The sequence below is a fragment of the Herpailurus yagouaroundi genome, unplaced genomic scaffold, assembly GCF_014898765.1.
Source record: "Herpailurus yagouaroundi ecotype Mexico unplaced genomic scaffold, PumYag 182, whole genome shotgun sequence".
Lineage (NCBI taxonomy): Eukaryota > Metazoa > Chordata > Mammalia > Carnivora > Felidae > Herpailurus > Herpailurus yagouaroundi.
Genome location: NW_024412413.1, coordinates 3,293,107 through 3,310,703, shown reverse-complemented (window position 1 = coordinate 3,310,703; position 17,597 = coordinate 3,293,107). Strand labels below are relative to the sequence as shown.

General features: G+C 63.0%; 1 protein-coding gene across 3 annotated transcripts in view; it reads left to right on the top strand.

Annotated features, from left to right (window-relative positions):
• Window positions 1-17,597, top strand: part of GRAMD4 (GRAM domain containing 4) — a 66,796-nt gene that overhangs the window by 8,163 nt on the left and 41,036 nt on the right. For 2 of the 3 annotated variants that reach the window (XM_040490526.1, XM_040490527.1), the window contains exons 2-3: window positions 13,563-13,773; window positions 17,476-17,596. In XM_040490526.1, the coding sequence (XP_040346460.1) occupies window positions 13,612-13,773; window positions 17,476-17,596 (283 nt within the window). In that variant the 5' untranslated portion in view covers window positions 13,563-13,611. Of the gene's footprint in view, window positions 1-13,562; window positions 13,774-17,475; window position 17,597 lie in introns of those variants that run through there. The other variant, XM_040490528.1, reaches the window with a different exon arrangement.

Sequence of the window (17,597 nt, the reverse complement as noted above, 5' to 3'; positions counted from 1 at the left end):
CCTCATCCCCTTTCCCCTTCTTCCCTGTCCCTTTTTCCCCTCCTCCCATCCCCACCCTCTCCACCCCTCTCCCTTCCCCCCTCCCCCCTTTACTCCAGTGCTGGATGGCGGATGGCTTGCACGCACTGGGCTGATAGCAGTCAGCCCAGGCTGGGAGGTCTCGCAGGATTTGAAGGGTCCTCCTCCTTGCTCAGGCCGTGGGGGCTCCCTTGTGTGGCTGTCCCCCGTGGGTGGACCTGAGGGTGCATCCAGCCTCGTTTCACCGTCACAAAAACGATGTGGCAACGAGATGACCTTGCCTCTACATCATTTTGCAAGTATGAGTAGGAGACTTTCCCGTAAGGATAGTGGATGTTGCAAAATTGCCCTGGGCGGGCCCCCCCCCCCCCCCCACTGAGTAGGGGCCCCTGCTTCCTTGTTCCCACGCCCACCCGCTGCATGTTTGCTGGTCTGTTAGGGAAAAGGGTTTCTCAGGGTTGCTCATGGAACTTTAACTTGTGTTTCTCTCTTCATAAGTGGAGATTAATCATCTTTCCGTAGGTCAGAGGACTGTTTGCCTTTTCCGTGAGCTCTCTGCGTATTTGGCCCATTTTTCTGCTGGGCTGTTTATCAGTCTTAGACAAATTAATCCTCTGTAGTATGTGTTGCAAATCTTTTCTCCTAGATTATCATTTGTTTGACTACTTAGGTTTTTGCCTTGCAAGTTTGTTTTTTAACATAACCTGTGTTCTTCCGGTCATTCACGTCTTGCTTGGAAAGGCCCCGTCCAGCCCTGAGGTCCTGGACCCTCCTGCCCCCCACCCTCGCCCACCCCCCGCCTCTACACGGCTGCCGTCCTTGTTTTCCGTGCACATCTTTGGTCCATTTGAGTGTATTTGGGGAGGGTATGAGGTGTGGCTTCAACAGTATCTCCTTCCACACAGCCGCCCGGATATCCCCACGTCCTTTGTTGGATGGCGTGTCCCTTCCCCCTGATGTCAGATGCTGCTTGGATCCCACTGGAGGCTGGGACATTGTAGAACGGCTGTAGCTCTAGCATGTTCCATCATGTGGTGGAGCTGGTCGCCCTGGGTTTGTCTGTTTTTCCTTGTGAACCTTAGCCTTTGCTCATTTTGCTTCCTCTGAAGTCTTTTTGTAATATGTTTAGGGGAGTCACATTAGATTTATAGGTTATTTTAGAGAGTTTTGCTCATGCCGCCTCTCCTTGTGTATTTATGTATAACCACGATGAAGTGTACATAACACGATAAGTGTGATCTTACATGCGAGGTGATAAAACACATATAACGCAAAACGTACCATTTTGACCATTTCTGAGCGTGCAGTTTGGTGGCATTCGGTACACTCACTGTTGAGCGACCCACACACCGTCATGTCCAGGATGTTTGCCCTGTCCCCATGAAACACGAACTCTCCGTTCTCGTGTTCTGCCCCGGGGGCCTTCATCCACCTTCTGTAGCTATGGATGTGACTCTTACAGGGACCATAGGAGCAGAATCGTGCCGAATTAGTCCTTTTGTGCCTGGCTTCCTTCACTGAGCACAGCGTCCTCAAGGTCCATCCGGGTCGTAGCCCATGTCAGCCAGCATCCCATCGCGTGTATGAGGGATACTGATCTGTGCGTGTAAACCACAGTGTGTGTGTCCGCTGTCCGGATCCCGCCGAGCCCCGGTGTGGGTACTTCGGGTGCATACCAGGAAGCAGGACCTCCGGGTCCTATGGTGGTCCTGTGTTTGTCTTCTCAGGACCCGCTGCTGTTTTTCGTGGCCTCCAGGGTGTGGTTTGCACTCCCTGGCCTCGGTGTTTGCTTGGGAATCTGGTAAATGGACAACTCTGAGCCTGGCTGCCCTGAGGCCCCAGGCAGGTCCGTGAGCCATCACCCTGCACCCCAGGGCACCTTGTGCCCTGCCTTCCATCTTCCCCTGTCATGGCTGTGAGTCCCTCTCAGCTGCGTCCCCCTCCGTGTAGAAGGGGTCGCCGCAGTCACAAGCAGCCGATACTCACGAAGTCCTTAGTGCGGGCCTGGCCCAGAGACAGGCGTGCGGGAGCCGGGGTCCAGCCTCCCAGAGGCCAGCATGTGGGATTGGGTTGGGAGGGTGGTGTGGGAAGGGGTCCAGTCCATGGGCCCAGTGCAGTGTGCTTCTCAGTGCGGCTGCTGTGGGTGGCAAGGCTCCCGGGTGCTCCCTGTGCCCTGAGTCCTCTCGGGCCAGGCTGCCCTCCCTACCCAGGACGGTCCCCACCTGGCCTCAACATGCTCCCCGTCTGTGCTCCCTTTCCCTGGGGTGCCTTCCTCTGCAGCTCAGAACGGCCTGCCCTGGCCGGTGGGGCCTGTGCCCCGCCTGCCCGGCTCCTCCGTTCTGTGGTTAGGAAGTTCCTGCGCGGTGGGCACGCCTCCTCTGCATTCCTGCATCTGGTACATAGTAGGTGCTCATTAAACACCGGCCGAGCGCCTGCTCATTGCCGTCCCTCCGAGTATCTGGCGTGTGGCTCTGCCCCGCGATGCAGCTGCAGGGCGACAGTGTGCACGTCAGGACCCGGGCCGCGTGCCAGACCTGCTGCGCGGCCGTGTCTTTGCCCTGCGGAGCCCCCTGCCGCCTGGCAGCGGGGACACTCGGAGACCCAACCGTCCGTCCATCGGCCACACAATGCTGGGCAGTTACCTGGGCGCGCGGCGCAAAGACGACTCTGAGGATTGGGGTGTTTTGTGGGTTTTCTGATGTTTTCTTTACGTGGCCGCGGCGTGAGTGCCAGCCTGCACGTCTGCGCCAGGCCTGCCCCGGGCAGGGCTGTGAGCCTTTCTGGGCTGGCTGAGCAGGAAACGCGGGTTCCACCTTCTCGCTGTGTGTTGTCAGACACGGAAAACCTTTTGGGGCATGGGGTGCTTGACACCTCGCGTAACTGCCCGGGGCCTGGTCTGCAGGGGAGGGGTCTGGCTTGGGGGAGCCGAGACGAAACAAGAAAAACAAAGCTGCCTCTGGACAGGTGCCTTTTTCGCCTGAGGGCTGTTTACCTTGGCGCTGGATTTGCCTGAGGACTAGGAAGTTCTTTAAAATGCACCTCACCCACCTGGAAGCAGGTGACACCAGGTGATGGCCAGGTGACAGCCCTGTTAGGTCTCCTGCTCTGGGGAGGGGACAGTGAGGGACGGTGGTTGGAGAGCCTTCGTGTAGGGAGGGGACAGTGCACAGTCAGAAGCGTGGACTGGATGTTGCAGGCGGGAGCCGGGGCCCGGGGCTGGCTCCTGGAGTTTTCACTGTGCTCTCTGGCACTGCGGAGCAAGGGACACTGCCCTGAGACCCAGGGGGCGGCCTTCCGGGGTGGTCAGTGCTTTTGGCTGGTGGCCGCTCGCAGCTGGCTGTCCTTCCAGCCAGCCCCGCTGCCTCAGGAGGGATATGGGGGACGGGGGAGAAGCCCCCGGCACCCGACCCAGGTGCACGGAGACGTGTTGGTTTCCCTCACCAAGATCCTTCTAGATCTCGTCTAGAGACCGCCCAGGCTGCCCCAGTGTCGCCATGGATGGCCCCTCGCCCCTCACCTCTTTCCTTAAGAAGACTGGATGGTGATGGGGACACACACCAGTCAGTGTGTGATGCTCAGGAAATGGGACCCCAGTGCTTAGGGAGGGCCCGGGCGCCCCGCTACTGGGCCAGTAAGTACCGTGACCGTTTTGAGAGTTTTTGGTCTGCTGGGCACTTATCGCCGTAGGACAAGGGACGCTAGGGCATGGCCCGTGGCCAAACCTAGCCCACTGGCCTGCAGCCACACCCATCCGGTGGCACGGCCGAGTTGAGAAGTTCTGACAGGCCATGCAGCCCGCCGAGCCCCAGACATTTCCTACCTGGCCCCTTACAGAACAGGATTGCCCGCCCCACGCGTGTCGCCTGTAGTGTTTCAGTGGTGAAACGCGGTTGGAGAACAGCCCGTTTGCAAACAGCTGCGAGCCACGCCCCTTTCTGCTTTCAGGAACTTGGGCCAGGGCCATGGCAGGAAGTCATGACTGGTGCCCGGAATCTGGAAGGTGGTTCCTACCGGCAGCCTCACTGGCTGGGTCTTCCCAGGTCCTGGTTGCTAAGGACAGTGGAGGGAATTGAAATAAACCTGTGTGCGTTTTTTAGTAGTTCATTCTGTTTGCTTACACGACACAGAGGTTTTTGTCTACCTGCTCCTAAACTTTAGGTTTTTTTGCTGGCTTTGTTTTGTTTAAATAAACATCTGTGTGGCCACTCAGCCAGGCTCCCCACTCGGTCTCCTAGGCAGAGGGGCCTGTGGGCTGTCCTGCAGTAAGGGATGCATTAATAGAGGTATGTGCCAGGGAGGGCTGGATAGCTGGGCCCATCTAGGGTTAGGGCAAGCACAGGCTCTCGAGTCCAGTTGTGGGGGGCCGGGTGCCGGTCGCGACATCCAGTGAGGTTGGTTTCTGTTTCTGATGTGTCACTTCCCTCTCATCCTGTTTCCCCGGCCTCAGTTTCTCCTTCTGTCAGTTGGTTTAACAATAGAACTATTGTTTCAGCATTGTGACCGGGAACTGTACCACCTGGGATACGGGAGCTTGTCATTCTTGCCTGAGATTTGGGGCCCTGCACAGATTTTGGGGTGCACGGGAGGCCTGGGGCTCGTCCTTCCCTGTGTCGGTGCCCTGTGAACATCCCACAGGAGCTGCCTGGGGCTGTCCGGGTCCTCTGCTGTGTGCACCTGGGCTGAGGCCCAAATGCCTGGAGATGGGCCCCCGGATGGGCCTGGCTCACACCTGTCTCTTCCTGCTACCCTAAAGCCCAGGGAGGGCAGGTCTTGACCCGAGTGGCCCTGCCTCTGTGCACCTCACCCCCGATCCTTGGGGCTGGTCCCCAGCGGGAGTCAGAGGGCGGGGGGCAGGGGGCAGGGGTCTGCTTTGTGCAGGGCAGGTGGCAGGGCTGAGCCTTGGTGATGGAGTGCTGGTGGGGCGGGGGGCTGCCGCGCCCTCTCTTGATCGGCCGCCTGCTGTTCCCCGGGGCCGGGTCGGAACACTTGCTGGAGTCTCGGGCACTGCGGCCCTGGCTTCCCACCGCGTGCGGTCTCTGCTCACCCACCGCCTGCCCCCTCCTCTCCTGCCTGTCGGGGGTGGGGGCGTGGAAGCCGCTGCTGACTGGGGGGTCTCGGGTGTCCTGGGGCCTCTTACCCTCATCTTCCAAGTGGGGACGTCACCGCAGCGCCCCGAAGGTGAAGTGACAGTGGTGCACGTGGAGGTGGACGGAGGTGCGGGGCTAGTGACGTCTGCTAAGTGTGTTTCTGGAGAGTGGGACCTGGGGCTTTCCCGGGGTTGCTTCCACCTGCCGGGTACGACTGAACGTGATGCCCGGCAGTGCTCTGAGAAGGGAGTTCGTTCGCACCCTTCACAGTCACAGGAGCCGGGCACCGGCAGAGGCAGGGTAACCCACCCGTGGGCACGCTGCCGTGGCCGGTGGTGTTCTCCCTGCCTGGATGGTGAGGAGAGAGAGCTCGGGTCCGAGCTCAGTACAGAGCCCGCTCCCGATAGGTTCTCCACGTGTGTGGCACATAGGACAGTTGGGACCAATTCGGACGGGCGCGTGCCCCCTCACTGTGCCCCCACACGAGTGTGCTATGGGATGCACGAGCAGGGGTGACGTCGCTGGGGCCGGGAGCCGCGCGGCTGGGCGGGCAGGTGGTGCGGAGCCAGAGGAGGGAAGAGTGAGGTGGTCACTTGGTGGTGGCTCGGACAGCAGGAATGTCCCTGGCAGGGTCCCAGGGGCCCCGGGGAGGTCTTGACATCTGGTCGTTGGTGACCCGAGGGGGGCTGGGATGGCGGGGGGTGGTGAGTGGGGTGTGGCCCGCCCCACGTGCCTCGGTGGGGTGTGCTTTGGGGCTCCCCTCCCCTCTGCCCTGTGAGCGTGCTGTCTGGGTCCCGGAAGTTTTTGCATTTTGACCTTGGCTCCCGATTTTCGCCTCCATCGCTGGGCCCTGCTGGGGAAGAAGGGTAAGTGGGAACGCTGAGGTCCATGATGTTTACTGAGCCCCGATCTTGTGTGGCCTCGTGTTTACTGAGCCCCGATCTTGTGTGGCCTCGTGTTTACTGAGCCCCGATCTTGTGTGGCCTCGTGTTTACTGAGCCCCGATCTTGTGTGGCCTCAACAGCTTGAGGCAGAAGGAGCAGGACAGGGCGCTGGAGCAGCTCTTGGCAGCTCGCTGGCACCCTGTTACCTTTGTCACGTTGGGGGGACTTGGGGAGCTCACGTAAACGTACAGTTGGATACGTTGACGAAGGTATTCAGTGCTTGAAACCCCTCCTATCTGAATTACGTCGCTACTTTAAAAAAACGTGTATTTGTTTTGGGTGGGGAGGGGCAGAGAATGAGGGAGAGAGAACCTCAAGCAGGCTCTGTGCTGACACATTGCAGAGCCCGACGCGGGGCTGGATCTCAGGGACCCTGGGATCGTGACCTGAGCTGAGATCCAGAGTCAGACGCTCAACCGCCCGAGCTGCCCGGGCATCCCCACGTCACTGCTTTCGCTACCGGGTATGATCCCGGGGTGGCGCGTGTCTGTCGCGTCTGGGTGGTGGAGACGCTGTGTGCCAGAGGCCGCGGGCCTGCGTGTCACTTTGGCGGCTTGGAAACCGCCACGGCGGAAGCAGCCACACCGCAGAAACGGGCACCTGCTACAAGTGTAGGCTTAACGAAGCGACGGAGAAAACGTGGGGTGAATGTGTGATGGGCGTAGCCGCCCACCGTGAATGGCACACAGAGGTCGAGGAAATCTTCCTCTTCGAGAGAACTGTCCTCCCCGTCAGCAGGGAGCACCCTCGCCCCGTCGCAGATGAACAAGTGAGGCTCTGACGCGCCCTCTGTTTGCACCTTCGTCTTGTTAACGCAAACAGAATCACCAGCCGTCGTCCCTGTGGGAGCCGTACTTGTGCCGAGAGTGGGGGTTGAGGAAAGATCCGGGGGAGCGTCGATGAGCACCACTGGCCACGCGGCTTTCCGGCGAGAGTGCCGCGGGTTTTACCGTTGCTCGTGAGCGTGAGCCGCTCAGCCTTGTATCCGTTTACTCCCTCGTAGTCGCCTGACCTTCGTCTCCATGCGCGGGTCCCCGGGGCCACTCCCTGCGCAGTCCTGCGCCATCCACGCCGTGGTGTGACCCCAGGTCGCGGAAAAGGGTGTGGTAGCGCCCATCAGGCCCTCCCAGCTCTCCCGCTGTCCCGCGCCCCCCCCCCCCCCCCCCGGGTGATCGTCAGGGTCGCCGAGCTGGCAGGACGTGGGCCTCGTCGGTCGTCCACGGGCTCGATGCGCACCATAGTTTCGGCCTGACCTTTGTGGGAACGGACGGTCCCGGAAGACGCCCGCCAAGGAAGACGTTCAGGCCTCCCTCCCCCCCACCTTGTGGAAACACCCAGGTTATTGAAGCCTTGGCGTTGCGTTTTCCACAGGCGTTCACGGATTAGGGGCCGTAAGCTCGGTAGGGCCTCGGCTGGGCTCCTGGGCAGAGTCCGAGGACGGCCCTTTGCTCTGTGGGCCCTGTGGGGGGACAGCTCCTCGCAGCCGTGGCCGGGGGGCCTGGAGCCGCGAAAGGCCCTGGATTTCCTGGCGCTCAGAGCCCCGTCGGCGCGGCCCCACCTTTGCCCATCATTCCTTCATTTGCCGGATGAGCGTGTGTGACCCTGGCACGTGCCAGCCCTGCCGAGGCCAACCCGCTGACCCGCTGTCTGCGGCTGACGTGTCCCCTGGAGGGCGGTGGCTGCCACTGCCCTTGGGGGGACCGCGTGCTGACAGTGTGCGGCTGGGGACACAGATCCCAAACGAGGGAGCTAGCTGGGCGTTCCAGGACCCCAAACCAGATGGGGTGATGGCTCTTACTTGGAGGAAAAGGCACTGGGATGGGAGACACCCCCGAGCCAGAAGGGCCCAGCAGTAGGAGCAAATGTGGCGGCAGAGGACCCCCAAGGGCTGGGCTGGGGAGGCCCCGGGAGGGCCCCCGGCAGGATGCCACGGGCTCTGGTTTCCTGCCACGTGGAGCGGGGTCTCAGCGGGGGAGGAGGGAGGGGTCGGGGTGGAGAGGCACACGGATGTGTGGCCCAGTTTGGAGGCGGGGGGCCGTGCTGGCTGCAGGTGGCCGTGGGGTGATCCCAAGGTTGGGGGCTCTTTCCAGGTCATGGCTGGAGCAGCTGGTGGACGTAGACAGCGTCCAGCGGGAGGCGGCTCCGTGCTGCGCCGGGCAGAGCTGAGCTACCAGTGAGGTGCCCCGCTGACAAGCCAGAGCAGAGCTCCCAGGGAGGCTGGCGGGTGCCGGGTTGGGGCAGGACGCCTGTATTGACCCCAGGAGCGTTTGGGGTCTCACCGACCATGCCCAGCCTGGCAGGACCGAGGTGTTCGTTGGGGGTGAGGGATGTGGCTCCCAGACAAACCTTGAGTTTGGGGAAGCCCGGGGGTCATGGGTGCGAGCCAACATCGTGAGCCTGGCACGGGGTTGGGGGCAGCGTCTGTGGTCCTGCGTGCCTTGTGGGTTTCAGGCCTCAGACTCCTCCCCGGAGGGCCTGGCACAGGGCCCCGCAGGGCCGGGCAGGAGTTGTGTGGGTGCCGGGTTCTGGGGGCGAGGCTTTGGGATGCTGACTGGGACCCACCTGAGGCCGCACCTCCTCCCTGGCCCTCCTGTTCCCCCTGCAAAGCCTCGGGGTCCACAGCAGCCGCCCCAGGCCGCTCTGCCCGAGGAGTCTGGGGCCGTGTTCCCAGAGGATGGAGACGTGGCAGAGGGCCAGGCGGTCTCTGGGACTGGCTTGCGGGGAGGGGGGAGGCGCCCAGTTCTCCACGTCTGGGGCTCCCCAGGAATGGGGCTTGGGACGGGCCTGCATCCTGTGGGAAAGTGGACACAGTTCATCCCTGGATCGGCCGGAGAGCCGCCAGGTAACCCGGGAGACGAAGCCAGGCCGGGGAGCGGTGCGCACTGCATGTCTAGGCGGGATGGCGGGGACGCGGCCAGGGCCAGAGACCCGGACCCACCGTTTAAAAAACCTTGGCTGGGAAGGGAAATAAAGTCCTTTGTGGTTTCCAAGTCCAGTTTCCCTAGACACTGCCGCCTTTGTGTGTCCAGAAGGCATTCATCGGGTTCCCAGAGCAGCGTGCTTTGTGTCTCGGGCCGGCGCGGCCGGACTCAGTCCCCTGTGCGGAGGGCGCGGGGCCTGGTGGGTGCTGCCTTGAGCTGGGCAAGCCCCGCCGCCCTGCGCCACGGCACCAGGTGCCCCGTGCTTGCTCCCAGGGCAGACGGTTACAGGGTCCTTGCACACCGTCCCGGCTCTGGGCGGGGGTCTGGAGTAGCCACGGCCAGGGTCCTTTCCCGGCGCGCCTGCTTCTGCATGGAGGTACAGAGAGGTGTTCCCTCTGAGGGCTGCGGGGCCAGGGGCAGCAGGTCCCGCAGAGCGCCTGGTCTACCTTGGGGGGGGGGGGGGGGGGCACACGGGGGGCCCCCGGCGCGCCGGGGGGGGGGGGGGGGGGCGGGGGAAGGGGGGGGGTGGGGGGGGGGGGGCCGGGCGGGGGGGCGGGGGACACGTGGCCACAGGCACCCGGAACGCGAGGTACAGGTAAGATGCGTCGAGAGCGTGCCCGTTCGACTCTGGCTCTGTGTGGAAAGCTTCCCTGTGGGTCACACTTGGTGTCCGAGATCTGGCCTCCTGTCTGTGTCTGAGACGATGCTCCATAATGGTTTTCCGTCTACCTCTGAAAGGGGGGGGTGTACCGGCTGGCACGGTGTGTCCTCCCCAAATTCACGTCCACCGGAATTTGTGAACGTGACCTTATGTGGACTAGAGACCTTGCAGGTGTGACTGAGGTGCGGTCAGCCGTCCTGGGGTGGGGTTGGCTACGCTCTGGCCCGGCACAGGGATGCAACACGGTGGGGTCCCCTCACAGGCTGGGCCGGCCCCCGCTGGGGTGGCTGGGGAGTCACGGCTTGTGGTCCTGATCTGACAGCAGTGCGGGTGCTTTGTTCTTCGAGGGGCCCAAGGGGTCTGGGGGAGCAGGGCGACGGGGACGGGAGTGGGCCTCTGGGAGCCCCTCTCTCTGATGGGCTGTGTGTCTAGACACCCCCCCCCCCCGTCACAGGCTGATGAGAGTAGCCAGCAGGAGGAGCCCAGGGTTGGGCTGAGCTGGTGGCTGGAGGGACGTGGCCCTGGCTAGCCCAGCGTGTGGGGCCGGGCCCAGGCGTGCGTTGCGTTCCGATGGTGCCGGGCTGGACACTTGGTGCTTTGTCCCCTGTCCTCGTGTCCCCGCCTCATTAGCTTGCTGGAGCTGAACCGGGAAGGACGGCGGCCCCAGCTTCGGGGGCCATAGAGAACCGCAGACAGAGAGCCCACCCGGCTGGAGCCGTGCCAGGAGTACAGGACCAACCCCGCCGCTTTCCGCCGGGCAGAAGTCAGCCAGGTGTCCCGGCTCGCGAGCCTCCGCACCCCACTGTGCCCCGACGCCGAGGAGTCCGGCCGGTCTTTTTGGAGCGAAAGGGAGGAGGTTTTGCGTTGCTGCGTTTCCCGTACCCAGGTTTTTATTTCCGAGCTGAAAAATTGGGGGCGCTTGCGTGGCCCAGTCGGGTAAGCGTCCGGCCCAGCTTCAGCTCAGGTTACCTTCTCACGGTTCATGAGCTCGAGCCCCGCGTTGGGCTGTGCGCTGACAGCGCTGTGCCTGCCTGGGGTTCTCCCTCTTTCCCTCTTTCTCCGCCCCCCCTTGCTCGCTCGCCCTCTCGCAAAATAAACGGACTTAAAAAAAAAAGCAACAGGGAAGCATCCTAGGACGTTTGGAGAAGGAGGTTTTACAAACCACCTGTGGGCCCATAAACCTAATGCAGGGTCCTGTGTCCCCTTCAGTTGTGTTGGACACCTGTTTGCCTTCACAGTGACCGGGATGGCAGTCACAGCTGCCTGTGTCACTCGGGGATGGTGTCCTGTGGGAGCCCCACGTGCTGGTCCAGGACTCCTTGCCCTGCCCCGTCTGGGGGCGGGTGGGTAGCGGGCAGGGCTGCTGGGTCACAACTCGATCTGAGGGTGAGACTCTCCCCACGTGTTGGCTTTGCCCTGGAGACGGAGTCACTGGTTCCGAGGGCGTCTTTGTGCACGGATCCCGCTGCCTTCTGCCGCGTGCAGTGGCTTTGGTTTCCTTTTTGGTGAATTTGGAGGTTTTTGCTCCAGTAGTGGTCGATTTCCTCTTGCCGTGAATTCCTCTGCCCGGGGAATTGGCCTGTCTGTGGACCAGGGTCCTGGAACTTTTGCCCGTTTATTCACGCGGTCTTAGGACAAAGATAGTAATCGTTCACTACACCACATTTGCTACACGTATACCTTGTTTCACTGCATTTTTATTTAATTTCTTTAATGTTTTATTTACTTTTGAGAGAGAGAGGAGAGAGAGCGAGCATGAGCGGGGAGGGGCAGAGAGAGAGGGAGACACGTGATCTGAAGCAGGCTCCCGGCTCTGAGCCGTCAGCACAGAGCCCGACGCGGGGCTCGAACCCACAAACTGTGAGATCATGACCTGAGCCGAAGTCGGACGCTTAACCGACTGAGGCTCCCAGGCACCCCCCCCCCCCCCCCGCACTGCATTGTTTTTAGCAAGTGGAGATTTACTTTTGTCCAGTTGATTATCAGACCCTTTTACTCTGTGATTATTTTTGTCATTTCTATTACACAGACTGTTACCCCCACTCTAGGGACTTGGTCGGCACGAAGTTCTCTTGTCTTCAGGGGTGGGTGTGTGTGTGTGTGTGTGTGTGTGTGTGTGTGTGTGTGTGTGTGTTTTCCTTCATTCACCCGTTTCATCCATCTGGCGCTGGTTGTCCAGGTGGCCGCCCCCACCCCACCCCACCCCTCCAGAGGAGCAGTGCTGCCCCTCCCCCAGGGCCCCCATCGCCCTTTCTGGGCTCCCCTGGGTCCCTGGGGGCACTGGGCATTGTGTGTCCTGTGGCTTTTGCCCCTAGGGCCACACGGGGCCACGTTGTGGTGTCCCAGGCAGGCTGGAAGGAGCCCCTGCAGCCCCTCCCCCCCACATGCCTCCGCTGTTCTCGAGGACCAGAGCAAGGTCTGGTCCATCTCGGCTGGGGCCTTGCGGGCCCCACTGCTGGCATCCCCTGCTCAGGGCAGGAAAGCTTGCCGAGGGGGCAGAGGGCCCCTGGCGGTGGGGGGCTGTGATCGAAGGGCCCTTTGACAGCCCTGCGCCGGCTCCACCCCAAACGGTCCCAAACAGGAAGCGCCTCTCCCCGCGTTGCGGTTCTCCGTGAGATTTCCCCAGTGGGACCGCCGGGGCCGAGTTGACGGGTTCCATGCTGCTCAGCCCCCTCCCTGCCCGCCTTGCCCGGGGGTGCTGGCCTGTTTTCTGGGGCCGGCGGCAGGCTCCCGGGGTGTGTCACCTGGAGCCCCCGGAGCTCTCTGGTCTGGAGCTCCTGGAACTCTCTGGTCTTACTCCTCTCATTCCCATCTCAGAGGCGGAGCCGGGGCCTAGAAAGGCGGTAAGCAGCAAAGCAGGCTGCAGCAGTCTTGTCCAGGCCCCCACCCTCGCAGGGACCCAAGGCCTCACGGCCCAGGAGCTGTGCGATTGGGACTCGGTGGGGTTTGTGGCCTCTGCTGTAGGCTTTGGAGCGAGGTCGGCTGGACGTGCAGATGAGCTATTGGCTCTGTCCCTGGGGGTCCTGGTGGGGCGCCTTGCCTTTCCTGGCCACGGCACAGAGATGTGGGGCACCCCACGACACGTCCGTCCCCGGGTGAGCACGTGGGTCTGAACTTACACGTGTCCTCCCTCGGTGTGACCCCCCAGGTCAGGTCTTTGCTGCCGTCATTCCTGGCTGGAGGAGCCTGGCGGGCAGTCTGTGGGCTGGGGCCGTGCTGGGGAGGCAGGCGGGCGAGTGCGGGGCTCCTGACCAGCCCTTGTGTGTGGGACGACCTCTCTGAGCAAGAATGAGCCGCCTCTGGAAGCCGAGCAAGGGCTGCCCAGGCGAGCGGGAAGGTGCTTTAGGCAGACAGAGCAGCCTGGGTGGTGACCTGGGTGAGGGGACCAGGCCCAGCCGGGGGACACGAAGCCGGGGCCCCACTGGGTTCAGAAGGGAGCCACTGAGACGCCCTAATGCCGAGCATTCTAGCAGTTTTCGGGTGTCTGCTTCTGTCTGGGCAGCGTGTGGAGCCACAGCTCTGACCGTGTCCTTGATGGTTGGCTGGTTAGGAGGGCTTCTGATGAGACCCAGGGTCTCTGGCCTCCCATGCACCAGGCTGGCCGTCATTATGGCCGGGAAGGTCCTGCTGACAGACTTGGCTTCCTCCTGTCTTGTGGGGTACATGGTGGGGGGTGATGTTGGTCGGGGGCAGTGGTAGGAGCTTGGCCAGCTGAGTGGGGGTGATGGAGGGACCCAGGCTGGTAGGTGCAAGGTGGGAGCCGGTGGGTCCCGAGCGTTCCTTGAAAAGCCAGACTGACTGCTCCCTGAGGACAGGGCTTGGCCACGGGACCGAGGTGTGTGCGGGAGAACCGTGTGTTCAGGCTGGTGGGCGTGCCACGTGGGCAGGTGGCCGGCAGGCGAGTGACCGAGCCTCCCCCCTTCTCTTGCAGGGACCCCGACCGTCATGTTAAGGTAAAGCAGAGAGGCTCAGTGCTGAACATGCTAAGGAGGCTGGACAAAATCAGGTTCAGAGGTCACAAGAGAGATGACTTCCTCGATCTAGCAGAGTCTCCAAATGCCTCGGACACTGAATGCGGAGATGAAGTTCCCCTGAGAATACCTCGGACCTCGCCCCGGGACAGTGAGGAGCTGAGGGACCCTGTGAGTATGCTGTGCGGGCCTCCTGGCAGCGGGAACGTCCCCTGCTCTGCTTGGCCTCGTCCCCATGTCCGGAAGTGTAGGCCTGGGGGCCATCCCCCGACCTCAGGTGGCCAAGCAGAGCATGCACTCGGCAGCCCCGTCCTGCCCGGGCTGGCCTCCCCTCTGTCCTCATCTTGTCCCGGAACAGCCCTCAGTGCCCGGGGTTCATACCCCCCACCGACTGAGGATCAGACAGCCTGCCTTCACCACGGGTCTGTCCAGCAGCTGGATTTCTTTTCTTTCCTCACTGGTTTTCTGGGTGGCTGGCCGACTTCTGGTGCGGAAGTGAGGCAGAGACCCCAGCCTGACGTTCCCGACCCTCGGCAGCTGGCCGAGCCCAGGCTGGGTCCTCACCGTCCCCTGTGGGCCCGTCAGCAGGGTGCCCTTTAGTGGGGCAGCTAGACAGCGTGGCTACGGTGGGAACTAGGCCTGAGTGGGCTCTGCCTTCTGGAAGCTTGTGTGTCTTCGGGGGCTGGGGCGGGCTCCCTGGCCAGGTGTGATCGCGGGGCTCGCCGTCGTGGGCACCACTGCCTGAGGCCTCCCCGTCGCCGGGGAAGACGCCCGCAGCCATCCTGCCCGGCATGGGGGACCATATTGGCGGCCTGCTGGTTTCTCCTCTGAGCGCCCGAGCTAGTTTCCTTTCTAGGGGTGGGCTGTGAGTGCTCGTCCTCCCTGGCTCCTTCTATTATTAATGCCTCAGACCAGAACGGGGACTACGAGTGCGCTCCTGGCGGGACTGAATAATTCACTCGGAGCCGGGCTGCCTGATCAGGTGGGCCGGGCGCTGCGGAGCCGGGAGGGGAGCCTGCCGGGGTGTGGGCCGTGGTCCCCCAGCTGCTCCTCCAGCCGCAGGGTCCCTTGTTGCCTTGTCTCCTGGTACACGTGATGCAGAGCGCCACGGGCTTGTCTTGCAAGGAAGGCGGTGTGTCCCCCGTTCTGGCCCGTGCCCCCCCGGGCGCCGGGAGCCACGGCTCCGACGGTGGCCTTTGGGTCGAGTGTGCCGGGGGCGCTTCGGGAGCATGAGTCCCCACGCGCGGGTCTGAGCTCACCCTGGGGTGTGACAGGGATCCTGCAGAGCTCTCTTCTGGCTCCGTGCTCCGTCCGTCTGTCCATCCTGCTGGGGCTTAGCGGCAGCCGCCTTGCCCTGGGTGCTGTCTGCAGAGAGACCCGGACTCACCCTAGAGCACGGCCCCTGCGTGAGGGTGGCGGCCGATGGTGCGGAGGGTCTCGGGGCCCAGCCGTGCCCGTGCCCTCTTTGAGGTCACGTCTGAGGGTGCGGGGAGGTCTGAGGGGTGGCGGGCACAGGGGCTGTGTGAACAGACAGCCGACCGGGACTCTGTCCGTGGCGGGGGCGCTGGGCTTGGGCTCCCACGAGGGTTGTGCCATCGACACGTGAAGCTCTCCCCACTGAAGCGACCTGTGACCTGTGACCCCGTGTCCCCCAGGTGGGCGTGCTGGGTCCACGACATCCGTCCTCCCGGTGGCTGTGACCAGGCCGCCCTCCTGCGGGGTACAGTTGGTTCCCATGGCTGCCTGAGAGGGCCCACGTCCCACGCCTGTCACTGGCTCGGGGTGTCCTCAGGCTTTCTGCTCTGCCGGCCTGACGGGTGAAGAGTGGGGCTCTGATGGCGCGGCTCTTGCTGTGAGGGAGGCTGGACACCTCTGTGCTTAGGCTTTGTTCTCTTCACTTGAGGTTTCTTACTGTGGTAACGCATACTTAACGTAGAACTCCCCATTTTAGCTGCGGTCGGGTGTTCTGTTCGCCGGCATTGAGCGTGTCACCCCCCCCCCCGTCCACCTCCAGAACCGCCATCGTCTCTCCACACTGAAGCCCTGTCCCCACCCGTGCCCCAGCCCCTGGCGCCCACCCACCCACTCTGTCTCTGTGCGCGACTCCTCCAGGGACGTCACGTGAGAGAAGCCTATAGCACCTGCCCTTTTGTGACTGGCTGCTCTCGCTAAGTGGACGTGGTGATTGAGGGCAAGGGCGTGGGGGGGGGGGGCGGGGTCCGAGAAGGGGTCAGCTGAAGGGGCTCGCAGAGGGGCTCAGACCTGCGGCCCACTGTCCCCATCGGTGCTCCCGGCCAGCCGCTCGGCTCCCCGGAGCCACTCCTCCCCATTCCTGCCGTCCACTGGGCTTCGGCTCAGTCTGCCCCACACCCTGAGGGGCCCTGGCTCTGCTAGACCCGAGGGGGCCCTGTAGGGATTCTGGAAGCACAAGGGCAAGTTCCGGACGGCCTCGACTCCAGCATCCTAGAGCCTGACCCGCATCACAGCATTTCAGACATGGCCCCATAAACTGGGGGTCATCCCGCTCGCTTTTGGGGAGGAGTTGGTGGATAGGATGGAGTCGAGCGTTTGTCGGTGCGGAGCCGCCTCTCCTGGCCAGCCTCTGCCCTCCGCTGCGTGGCTGCTGCCTTGGCCGTCATGGAGGTGGGGGAGGGGGAGGGGGAGGGGCGGGCAGGGGAGGGACGAGCTCGTTTGCAGGGTGAGTGGGTCAGGCATGCGCCTTCTTCCTCCTGGTAGGGCAGCTGGAAGTATCCCCAATGCCCATGTCCACTGCTGCCAGGCCATGGGGGGTGCAGGTCAGCAGGGCGACTCACACCCCAGAAGCGAGAAAGTCCCGACAGGTCAAGTGTCAGGGCAGCCACGGGACCCGTTGGCCTCCCACCGTCAGCATCTCTTTGCTGGGGTGTGGCCTGGAGCAGGCAGCTTGTGTCTGTGGAGGAGGGGTCACGAGGCCTGTCGAGCCCTGTCCGGGCTGTGGGTCCCCTTCCACCCTCCCCCAGCCTGGAGGGGGCTCACGGAGACCAGGACCAGAGTCCGATCCTCCCCCGTCGCATCGCGGGGGACGCACGGCTGCTGCTTCTGGCCAGGTCAGCGTCAGGATGCAGCTGTGGGGGCGACCGTGGAAGGGTCCAGTGTGTGAGCCGAGCGCTCCTTGTGCGCCCGGTGGGTGGGGGGCCTGGCTGTGCTGGCCTGCCCTGCTCCCCTTCCCCTCCCGTCAGCAGGAGGCGAGCAGCCACCGTGCCAGGCCCCTGGGCGAGTGGCAGCGGGCCGCGGTCATCTGTAACCGGAGCCTGCCCTGCACCCCTGGGGACGTCAGGCGGTGGTTTTAATTAGCCCTCCGTGGAACGGGACAGGCCCCGGTCTGGAGTTCGCTCGCCTCGGGAGCCGCCATTCTTGCAGAATTTACGCAGCCTGGCGCGTGGACGTGCCCACCCCGCCGACCCGGAGTCCTGTCACTCCAGCTCTGGGGCGCGAGGGGGACAGGTCTCGTGGCTGGGCTCACCCGCCTCCCCGGAGGGTGCCTCGCTGGCCGGCCTGGGTGTCTGTGGTTTCCTTCCCTCTGCGGCCCGAGTGCTGTGGCCGTCAAGAGGCTTAGCATCGTGGGTTTTTTTTTTTTTTTTTTTTTAAATCCTTTCTAAAAGCTGACCTCGCCTGGGCTCCACCAGCAGCTGAAGATGTCCCTTCCACCGGCAGGTGAAGCTGAGGTGAAGGGATACCCGCTTCGTGGCAGAGGCCCTCCTTGTCTTCCCCGGGGGCTCTGTGGGCCTGGCCCTTGCAGATGAGGGGTCCTCAGGGTACCCCTCGGAGAACCAGTTGACGTGCAGGCGGGACGTCTCGAGGCGGCTCCTCTGAGTCTCGGTGTATCTCTCGTAGGCTGGTCCGGGGACCCTCATCATGGCTGCAGGAGTCCAGGACTTTAACCGGACAGAGTTTGACCGATTAAATGAGATCAAAGGTCACCTGGAGATCGCCTTATTGGAAAAGCACTTCTTACG